Raw genomic sequence first — 12115 nt, forward strand, 5'->3', positions numbered from 1 at the left:
ACGTCATTGTTTACAATTGGTAAAAGAAATGGTTGTGATTTTGCCCATCAATCAAAATTTGAAATGTACTAAAACTATACTATAATGCTATAATATTATTTGAAATGTAGTAAAGCTATACTTCCCTCATGTCTAGGGAATGTTTTCAATTGCTATGGGAGTGGGGGCTTGCAATAGCACGTCATTGTTTACAATTGGTAAAAGAAAAGGTTGTGATTTTGCCCATCAATCAAAATTTGAAATGTACTAAAACTATACTATAATGCTATAATATTATTTGAAATGTAGTAAAGCTATACTTCCCTCATGTCTAGGGAATGTTTTCAATTGCTATGGGAGTGGGGGCTTGCAATAGCACGTCATTGTTTACAATTGGTAAAAGAAAAGGTTGTGATTTTGCCCATCAATCAAAATTTGAAATGTACTAAAACTATACTATAATGCTATAATATTATTTGAAATGTAGTAAAGCTATACTTCCCTCATGTCTAGGGAATGTTTTCAATTGCTATGGGAGTGGGGGCTTGCAATAGCACGTCATTGTTTACAATTGGTAAAAGAAAAGGTTGTGATTTTGCCCATCAATCAAAATTTGGGCCTGACCAGTTCTCAACTCTCTAAAACCCTAATTATTCTAGACTAATTGTTCTTATGTCATGCATTTTATTAGATTGATTTATATTGCAATAAGGTATATCTTATTTTATTTATTCAAGAGTTACACTTTAGATGTTAATTCTAAAATATTATATGTTGACTTCCATATGAAAAACTATCATCTTACCATTTGAGAGCGAGCCATCACAACATTTTATTAAATATTTATTACATAACTTTTTTATTGATTTATTTTCGCTTTTTATTCTTAATATTCATTCTAAAGGCCAAATTTATAAATATATACTTTTAAATAGTTATGTTTCACTTAATTCTTTACTTTTATTTTCTTTATTGTTATAATTAAAATATCGTCTAAACAACAAGCCAATTATAATTAATTGATCCATTAGCATATGAGTGTAAATAGATTTATTCAAACATTTAACAAAACTGTAAGGTTTTACTGATAGTTTTATTCAAACATATGTTGGCCATATCTATAATACTTTTTGGAATTTTAGAGTCAGATTGAGAGTGATACATCAAGTATTTCGCATGCATTCTTTCTTTCATATTTTTAAATAAAATGAGTAATTTAAAAAAAATTCAGATCTTTTATTTCTTTATATTTTCTATTACATCAAGGACCTTCCCAAAAGTAGTGTAATGGATTTTTTATTGGATCTATGCTCTCAAGCTAGGATCACTAGTGCAAACACTTCCACACACAGAGAGAGATTTCACCAAGAAACAAAATGATAGTACTGAGATGTATTACAAATGTACAATAGCCTTACCTAAATAGGCAAGAGCGAGAGATGAGAGAGCAACCCTCATGCATATATCAATGCAAATATCAATGCACTTGACAACTAATAACTAAATGATAAATCTCTAAATGTAAAATATTAAATAATGATGTCTAAGTTGGACTTAACATGAGTAAATAATATTTACTCCAACATTTTTCACCACCAAGAACAATATCTTCAATAAGAAAAGTACACCAAGAAACCTTCATAAGTAAAATAGATTCCTGTATGCATTGAAGTTATATGTTAGTAACAGTCAAAGGATTGCATTACTGAATTTAAAAGAACTACAAATAATCCTTATTGATAGATAGAATATCCAACTTTTCTTAAAAAAGTATTAATTTGGTTTTGAAATCTAGCATTTTGATATTTAGAACTATGATATATACTTCAAAGAACAAAAGAAACTTACATTTCAATGAAATGTAGATGCATCCCTTCATAGTGTCAAATTCTTCATCCATGGAAATAAAAACTTTAAGATTGTATCAACTTTTATAAAGTATTTCCTTCTCCAACTCGTTTTTAACAAGATCAATGACATTATCCCTCCAAAAGCTGCTCCATATGACAATCCTAATGCTATCTCATACCATGGATATCTAGTGCTTCTCATTCTTTTATTAATTGAAACTGTAGGAGGAGGTGGAAGAAAGTGTGGCCAAGAACAATTTTTGGGTAGGGGACACCCCCATAAATTAGGATTTCTTGAATAAGAGGATTCTCCAAAGGTGGTCATAGGTGGTCCTTGTGGTATACTTCCTGAAAGATTATTGTCTGCTAGATTTAGTGAGCCTAAGTAGCTTAGAGATTGAAGCTCTAGAGGGATTTTTCCAGAAAAGTAATTTCTTGAAAGGTCTAATGAATCCAGTTGATGCATTTCTCCTAGACTATTTGGAATGGTCCCTTTCAAATTGTTCATTGAAAGGTTTAGAAGCCTCAACCACTTTAAATTCCCAATTTCAGAAGGAACTTCTCCCTCCAATTCATTGTTTGAGAGATCCATACATGTGACAGTGTAAAGAATATATGTGTAGTGTTCATATGTGCCTTTTGCATTCATATCCAACCCAACCTGATAAGTAGCTTGAAAATTGAACAATATAAAACCATTTTGGCTTTCTTTTGTCATTGCTTGCAGAAACACAATTGTGTGTGGAATTGAACTTGAGATATGATTTGAAGAAAGGAGCAAGATTTGAAGGTTCATTAGTTGGCCCATCTCTAAAGGAATACTTCCTGTAAAATTATTTTCCTTCATCACCAATACTTTTAGCTCTGACAGATTTCCAATTAATGTTGGTATTTTGCCACCAAATAAGTTGTTCCCAATATCCAGAACTTGTAGCTTTGAGCAATTTATTATCAAAGAAGGGAATGATCCATTCAGATTATTATTGTGAACAACTAATGCATGTAATTCACTTAGCATACTGAACTCATTTGGTAAGCTTCCCTCCAAAGTGTTATTTCCCAAATTTAGGATAACCAGGGAAGAGCAATTAGACAAGCTCATAGGTATCACTCTAGCTATGTTGTTGTTTGCAAGATTTAGCATCTGGAGATTAGATAATTTTCCTAAACTTGGAGGAATATTGCCTCTAAACAGATTGTTTTCAAGATTTAATATACTCAAATTAGATAATTTGCCCAGGCTTGGAGGAATATTACCAGTGAAAAAATTGTTTGCAAGGTTTAACCAGAAGATATGAGAAGACCACATTGATGGGAGGTGCCCACTGAATGCATTTCTTGACACATCAAGGACTTCAAGTTGCATCCATGTTGAAGTATTTGAAGATAGGATTCCTTCGAGATGATTTCTTGAAAGATTTAGGTAACTCAATAGAGGATTGGTTTCCCACAGCCAAGAGGGAATTACGCCCACAAGGCTCGCATTAGTTAATTCCAATATTTCAAATGAGAATTGTGTTGAAATCCAAGATGGAAATTGGCCGTCAATCCTACATGACATTAAAGATAGAACAGACAAATTGAAAGATGGAATCCAGGTTGTGCTAATATTCAGCACGCAATCGGATATATACAAATAATCAAGGCTTGTAAAGTTCTGAAAGAAATTTTCTGAAATCGACTGGTAATGGTTGAGTGACAAATCTAGGTCAACTAAACAAGGTGGCAGTGACAAAGAAGAGATGCTTTCATTGAAACGATTGCCACGACCACTCAAGAGAAAGAGGGAGGAAAGCTGACCAAATGAAGGGGGAATGGTCCCACTTAATTGGTTACCCTCAAAACACAACCAAGAGAGTAAAGAAAGATTGCCCAAGGAATCTGGTATGTTACCGCTCAATTTATTGAAATCAAGACTCAAATCTGTCAACAAGGGGAGACTTCCAAGAGAAGTCGGTATGCTTCCACTTAAGTTGGTTGGCATAAAGATCAAGGTGAGTAAGGCGAGTGAGCAAACAAACAAAAGGGGGAATCGTCCCACTGAATCTATTCATAGATAAATCTAAATAGTGAATATAAGAGAGATTGCCCAAACAAGGAGGAATGGTGCTACCTGGTGTACTCCTTGTATACTCAGTGATGTGAGAAAACGAAGTTGGCAAAGGCTCTCAGATATCACACCTTGATTGAAGCTCATGTCCGCTTCAATAGAGAGGAAGAGGGAGATAAATATATAAAATAGATTTATGTAACTTCACCCTTTAGGAGGGAGTTAACATGAGGAGGCAAGGAATTGTGGTTCCTCCAACATCTTAGGCCAGTGTTCAATAATTCAAGGGCTGCCATAGTATCAACAACCCCATTGCCTTCCCTATACACATGCATGATACATAAGGAGTCCAGCCCAACTATAAGACTACGAATATCCCTGATGATACATTAAATAGTCCAGTTAAGTTTGTTTTAGTCACCAAAATCACCGCAATCAACAGAAATCTTTCCGGACCAAAACTAAACTGGAATAATCCTGATTTATTGGTTAACTGGCTATCGGTTAACACTTGCTTCCGGATAAAAAGAATTACGACCACCTGATCAAATCTCCAAGAAGAGTTGCCATCAATGACAACCCTAAACCATAAATCAAGCATCAGAAATCACCGGATGAGTGTCAGTTGCCAACAATCTCCCCCTTTGACATTGATGGCAACACCTATGAAAAATGGCTAAGTGTTGATACCTATGAAACCTGTACACTGGATCAAGAATGAAAGAATTCTAAGGCTCCCCCTTATATCAAAAACCGAAAAATTTGCAAAAATTTGTACACTCCATTGACACTGTACATTTTTCACCTTAGCTCTCCCCCTTTGACAGCAATGCCAAAGATAGGGTGTAAAGCAAAATTCCATGTACATATATACACACTGGATGACTAGATCTATACATACTTGAGTACATCTGCATATGTACACTTAAGAAATCCAAAATAGGTATTCCAACCTGCCCGCAATTTTTCCAAAATTGAGACAAAACTGTTTAGAACATAAGCATGGAATTCTATTGCATGCAACTTAGTTGGTGTCTACTAAGTCATATTCTGAAGACATTCCATCTTATGGCACACCAAGGTGTCTAACCGGGGACCAACTAGGTTCCTAAGTTCACCTGCCCTTCTCTGCATCTTGTCCTTCTCCTTCTTCAAATTACCAATCTGTCCCATAAGAGTCAAAATTTGACCTTCAACATTTCCAGCCAAGTTTATTGTGGGATCATATGCTTGCAAGATATGGACTAATTGACTTCTGCAAGTATCTATCTACTTGTCTAATTCAGTAGTAAAATTTGTTAAAATTAGAGAAGACTTATAGATCTTACCACTTTCCCGTAAGGCATTATCAATTAATTTCAATTCTTTGTCTAGATGGGTCTTATCATTTTCAATCATTTGCAAAAATGTCTGTATTCTGGCGTCTTTGAGTTTCTCCATAGCCTACCAAGATGATGCCTTGGTTAAAAAATCAAACTGCATTGATATATGATCTACCAAGTGTTGGAGCTTACCGGATGAACTAGTATCAGCATCAAGTTGCAATTCCAGTACCACCTGTTCTAAAACTTTAACAATTTTCTCAATGAGTTTCTTCCATTTAGACTCAGATTGTGCTAACTCTTGACTAGATTGAGCTTGAAGAGCAACAACAATCATTCTTTTAGCTAGAGACGTTTGATTAAATGGCTTGTCAAAACTGATGTTAAATTGAGGAAAAGTCCCTTGGCATTGAATTTTGGAAGTGTCAATTGCCATAAGGATTGGAGTTTTTGTCCCTTTCCCTTTCCCTTTGACTTGTTTCTCTTGCTTATCCTCTTCCTTTTTCTCCTCATCCTGTCTAGTATTGTCTTTTCCTCCTATAGGTGCCTTATGTGCACCGGTGTCACCACTTGGTGCACCAACCTCTATTCCAATTGATTTTTCTTTTTCCTTATCAGGCACCGAAGGGTTCTCTGCCTGAGTGGCTTGATCTTGTGAATTGGATTCTACTTCCGAAAGGAAAGTTGTTTGTAGCCAATTCTCAGAGAGAAATTTCTTCCATATCTCAATGGTTTCTTTTCTGATTTCATCCATTCAGCCTATCTATCTCTTCAATAGTGATACTGGTGCACTGATTGACCAGTTCACTTTCTTTCATTTCCTTGTCAATCTGACTTGCTAATTTTCTTCTAGCATCAAGAAGACTATACAGACCTTTTGGAAGATAACATTCTAATTCAATTAAGGTTTTACTAAAGGCATCCAAATATTACACTATAAATTCTTCAATCTATCTTTTATCATTATCATCTAAATTCTCAGAATATGGAGAAATATTTTTGAGGTTCCCATCTTTGATAATTTCATCAATTAGTTATTGAGGAGATAAAGGAGGAATAATATGATACTTGGTATGAGCGATTTCCATGTTACCGGAATCAGTCACTTCATCCAAGACAGATTTAACTCTCTGTTCTCTCTTTGGTATGTTGGATGAAACAGGTTGAGATTTCACTTTCTTCTCTTTCTATCCTTCTCTTCACTAGATTGAGGCTTCTAGATTACCCTTGCAAATTCTCCCTTCTTGGGGGCCTTTTGGATTTCTGCATCTGATTCTATTTTAAATGCCACTGGAGATACTGCTACATACTCTCTTTGAGGTTTCTGCTTTTGCCTCAGAACACCCTTTCCCTTAGCTGATGAACTAGAGGGTCCAGTCTAAGCCAGAGGTGTCTTCACCAGATCTAGAGAAGACCCCATCACCTTAGATTTGGCTGGAGATGTAGCAGTCTTTGGTTTCTTGGCTTTTCCTTTAGCATCTCTCATAGCCCTTGTAGCCCTGACCTTTTCTCTTGGGTGACCTTCCTTGACGAGGATTTCCTCCACCATCTTAGCAACTTTCCTTTTTCTCTCCAATTCGGTGAACTCAGTGTGAAGTTCCATAAACTTTTCTTTACATGTACCAAACCTATCTTCCTTTGTGTCAACCAGAGCATTCAACAGGTGTTGTGCATTTACATCAAGTGTTCTTGCATCATCCTCATAACCCATCAAAAAAATCCACATCGTCCGGGGTTCAACTACCTCCATAAAGCATTCATCCTTGTTAACTATAAAACAGATTGTCCCTTCATATTTGTTGACAATCTCCTTAGGGATTCTTACCCTCTTCTTCATCTTATCTTGGAATGTTTTGAAAAATGCCCATAAAGCAGCATTCTGATTATCTCTGTTTCGAAGTCTATCAAGACCTTGTTTGATCTACTAGGCTACTGGTCTGTCAAATGTCCACTACACTCTATCGATTCCAGGAATCTCGTTGAAGAAGAAAAGTGTCAAACATATAACCAAAGAACCATACTTAAAAATGTGCTTTTTATCCTGCTTGATTTTCTTCAGATTAATCATGAGCTCCTCCAAAAGAACACTGCACAGATAATAGTGTGCATCTTCCTTTACCATTTGGTAAGCTGCATGAATGGCTATCCTTGACATTGAGTTTAGTCAATTAGACTGATACACCTTATACCCAATGACCATTGCAGAAGACTTCACACCATCATCTTTAATTGTGTTAATCTTCATAGATCTCCCATCAAATTTTGCATCGGTTAACTTGGTAATCGTAGGGTTTGTAACCTTTCGCAGTCCTGGCTTCACACTAGTTTGATGCAAGCATGTCACTGCCCTAATCACCTCAGGTGTGATCTTGTATGGTTGATCCAACTAGATAAATTCATTGTGTACTCTACTCAGTACATGTCTAACCCATTCCTTTTCATCAAATGACACAAAATTTATGAACTGTGTGAAACCCTTTCTCTGCAGATGCATGAATTTTGGCTTCGGGTTACCGATTTCATTCATAATACTGTCGGTATATAGATCCAAAATTTCCTTTGTGTCGGTTTCCTTGATTTCACAATGGATATATGCCCGTACATCATCAACATGCAGAACTCCATGTGGAACGGAATAAAATGCACCAATGGGGTTGTTCTCCATGGATTTGTATGGATGCTTTCCGAATACGGGATGAGTTCTATCCTTAACTTCAACAAATAATAGTGTAGCAATATAAGAAGAGGATTCCATTTCAAATTTTCAGAAGTTTAAAGTCAGATATGAACTTGAGAAATACCTTAACTTTCTGTCGGATGCCCTAACCTTCTTGCTGAAACGCTTCTAGCTCTCTGATCGCCTGAAAATGTAGATCACCTTGTTCTCAACTCGAAAACACTATTCACAAAGTGAAAAATGAATCTCATCAAGGGGTACTGCAATATTTGCATGAATATTCCTCCCCCTAAGGCTAAAAATCCCTAGTTACCGGATGAGGGTTCTGCACTAGATTAAGGTACAAATCCACCATCTGCTTTAGATTCATCTTTTCTCACCCACATCTTCTCATGTTTGTCTCTGATCTCTTCTACTTTCACTTTTCCCTTCTCATTTGATTTGTTCTTGTCTACTGGAGCACTATTTTTGCTTATGCAGTATTTTGCAATGTGTCGGTTTTGTTACATGCATGGCAAACAACATTATTCTACATAGGTCTGAAGTTCATCTGATTTGGTCTTGTCCTGCATAGATTAGAGATATGTCTAAACATCCCACAAGCGTAAGATCTTTTGTTTTGGAAGTTATTCATTACTTCTCTACACATATTTGACTTGTGTCTAAAATTATTGCATATGAAACACTGATTGCTAAAGGTAGGAGCATTATTCGTGTTGTTCATTCCATTATTCATCCTTCTTTTGCATTGATTCACCATATGACAAAACTTATTGCAAGTAAAGAATCTACCATTGAATTTGTGAGCATTAGGTTGTCTTACCGAAGGATTCTTGCTCTTCTTTTGATCAGGTTTTGGATTGCCTTGTCCAGATCCGAAGGATTCACCTTTCTCAAATCCTATACCTTGCATTGCCTTTCCATGTCTCTAACTTTCCGACATCTCATCAAGCCTTTCTAAGATAGCTTTGAATTTGTCTTTGTATTCATTGGCAGTAGCAAGTTTATCCCTTAAAGTAGCAATCTGTCTTTCAGGTTCTTGACTATTATTCCTTGACTGTGTCAACTCAAGCTTCAACTGATCATTCTCATAGGTAATCCTAAAGCATTCATCAGCTCTTTCCTTCAATGATTGTGCCATATTTTCTTCATTTTTATTTTGGTCATCGATCTCCTTAGGCCACCTCATCACAAAGGATTGCATTTCATTCTTCAAAGAAGCATTCTCCCTCTCAAGCTTGCTAACTTCATCAGCTTTATCCTGGTATTCCATGATCTGATCTTTTTTTCCTTCAGCTTGTCCATCAATTCCTTCCTCTTCTCTCTAGATATGTTAGCTTGATCTTTCAGGTCATTAATGAAATCATTGGCAGCATTCAGGTTCTTCTTCAAGGTACAGATCTCATTTCTAGTTGCATCAAGATCCTCAAGTGCCACAAGTAGAATTTTTTAAGGATCTACTCAAATGATTATCAATCATTGAAGAATCAATGTTCAAGTAGGCAAAAAAATTTGATCATTTAGAAGTAGGTGCCTCCTAGTATATAGAAGACAATGGTGTCTCTTGCTAAGTTGGTGTTTAGTAGACTCGGTGACTAATGTCTCTAATGGGTTGGTGCCTATAAAAGGTTTTTAAGAGAATTTTATTTTTGTGGTTGGATTTGGATGGTAGATCCAAGAAATTCTTTTGCAGTTTTGTCTCGAAATAGATTCCATATAAATATTGTATTTCTTAGTTGGTAGATCTTATGTGACTACTTTATTGTAATTGTTGAATTTTTAACTATTGAAAGATTGTCTTACATCGATTCATCACCCCTCTCAATATGAATGTGTGCTCATCACAATTAGTTCTACCCAAATTAATAATTGATAAACAAGGTGCTTTACTAGAAATGGTGGGTAGTAGTTACATTAGTTGGGCACACTATTTCCACCTTTTGGCAGTTTATTTTCTCCATTATGACTAATAGTTCTTATTTCAATGATTTTTTCTTTTCTTTTCTAGTAGTTACAAAAGAAGGATTTGAATATTTATCTTCATTTGGATGTGTAGTTAATAGAATAACCTTAAATATCATGGATGTCGATTGATATCCAAGAGGGAAAGAATTTTTAAGAGTTGTTTTCTTAGGAGGAAATTGGTGCTTTCTGAGTTGGTAATAAAGTCTTTCAATTTTAAATAGCTTTATGATAGTTTGTTGGTAGTAGAGTCATGACAATATGGGTTTCTATGAGGATTAGGAATTTGGTTTGAAACAAAGTTGTGGAAGTTCAAATGCTAGTTTAAAGATCTATGACTTGAGTAATGTATAATTGTATTTCATCTCTTTCATATCTATGAATAAATCCATATATCCTGCATTACTTTTAAATGATATCACAAAAAAATTCTGAAAGAATTTTAGAGTCTTTTTGAAGACAAACCAAATAATTTCATTATTCGAATTAGGAATTGTGATTAGCATATCTTTCAAACTATGAAAAGAATATGAACATTCACGGAGTCACTGAAATGACCAAGAAATATACTTTATATGCATTCCTCTAGTAACTTACAAAGCAACATCATAGTGACACAATGAAAATATGACTTATATATTCATTGTTGTTTGACACAATACAAGATGAAAGAAAAACTCTCTCTCTCTCTCTCTCTCTCTCTCTCTCTCTCTCTCTCTCTCTCTCTCTCTCTCTCTCTCTCTCTCTCTCTCTCTCTCTCTTATATACAATAATAAGCCAAATCAAACCCAATAACTTGACATTCAAACCCTTTTCCATCTCCAACACACAAATATATTGAATTTATTTTTGAAAATTGAGGCAAAGATTTTAATTTTTCCATCTTATCATTATTGGACAAAGACAATATCCTACAAGTTATGTGGATTTGACACAAATAACATGACTCGCCAAAAAATCAATAGCAAAAAACAAGCCATCAAAATACAAACAAAACCAACCAATAAACACAACAATTAATAATAACATTCAACTCTTTATAATGTTAAAGAAATAGAAAACTTAACATACAAGCCCACCAAGATTATCCATAAAACCTAAACAAAGAAACTCAACCCATATCCTACAAGAACCAACCTAATCCATGAAAGACTCTAAACAAATCAATAAATGTGGAAGAGAATACTATCTAGCAACTTGATTGACCACAAGGACATAGACCTCAAGGACTCAAACACTTGAAAGTAACTTGCGGATTGAGAATATCAGTAGAAGATTCTTTGGGGAAAGAGTGTCTGACTTCTTCCTCAACAACACCTGGAAGACTATGGTGGACTGTTGTCTGGATCAACCTCTTTTGCTTCCTGTTGCTAATAAGTTGTAGAATCTTCTGGCTGGGACCCTCCTCCCTCTCTTTCTTGGGGAGGATAAATATATTTGGAAATGGGACCCCTCTAGGGATTTTTCTGTCAAGATTGCCTACAATAGCTTGTTGCAGGAACCTATCTTGCCTGTTAATTGAAAAGAGGTCTAGAAACCTCAACTCATCCCTAAGATCAATTTCTTCTGGTTGATTATTTTACACAACAAAATTTTGACTCTGGACAACTTGGCTGAAAGAGGATTTTAGTTCACCAACAAATGTGTCCTCTGTAAAATTGATGTTGAAAGCTCCCCCATCTTTTCCTTCATTGCTCCTTTTCCAGAAACCTTTGGGGAATGTTTTATCACAAGCTCAACATTTCTTGGACCATGAATGAAAATATGTTGCAGCTTATGCATGAGTTTGGGGGCCCCTCCTCCAACCCTATGGTCCATCAACAATGGAAGAAAATTCAGACCCCTCACCTCTGTTGGAGTATCTGGAAGGAAATGAATAACAGGATTTTTAGGGACAAGGTGGACTCGCTAAATTTTGTCTTTGTCGGTTTTCTTAAACCCATCCTAGAAAACATCTATGTTGCTAGGATTAAATTAGCCCCTAATCCTCCCTCAAAATGGAATTGGGAGATCGCTAGTAGCTGGATCCTCCCTAGATCCTTTTCTCACTTTGAAAACTCTAAACATCTTCTAAGGCAGAATACCATTTGGTCCCCCCCTCTTCCTAGCTCTGGGCCTTGCGGCTAGGGGCGGTGTCATCAAATAACAAAGGGACCTTGATTGTTGCCTATGATGGGAATCTGAATGGCTACTCCAACAATCAAGCGGAAGCTATGGCCTTGGCTTGGGGAATACAGTTGTCCCTCTCCATGGGCATAACGAATCTTGACATTGA

General features: G+C 35.8%; 1 protein-coding gene across 1 annotated transcript; it reads right to left on the reverse strand.

The window, feature by feature from the left end:
* Positions 1-1475: 1475 nt before the first annotated feature.
* Positions 1476-5538, reverse strand: LOC131860141 (LRR receptor-like serine/threonine-protein kinase SIK1). The gene is made up of 5 exons (XM_059214515.1): positions 5394-5538; positions 4998-5069; positions 4781-4832; positions 1828-3379; positions 1476-1636 (listed from the first exon to the last, which is right to left on the reverse strand). The coding sequence occupies exons 1-4, from the start codon at positions 5536-5538 to the stop codon at positions 1855-1857; spliced, it is 1794 nt and encodes a 597-aa protein (XP_059070498.1). The 3' UTR covers positions 1476-1636; positions 1828-1854.
* Positions 5539-12115: the final 6577 nt, after the last annotated feature.

The sequence above is a fragment of the Cryptomeria japonica genome, chromosome 11 (assembly GCF_030272615.1).
Source record: "Cryptomeria japonica chromosome 11, Sugi_1.0, whole genome shotgun sequence".
NCBI classification, from domain to species: Eukaryota; Viridiplantae; Streptophyta; class Pinopsida; order Cupressales; family Cupressaceae; genus Cryptomeria; species Cryptomeria japonica.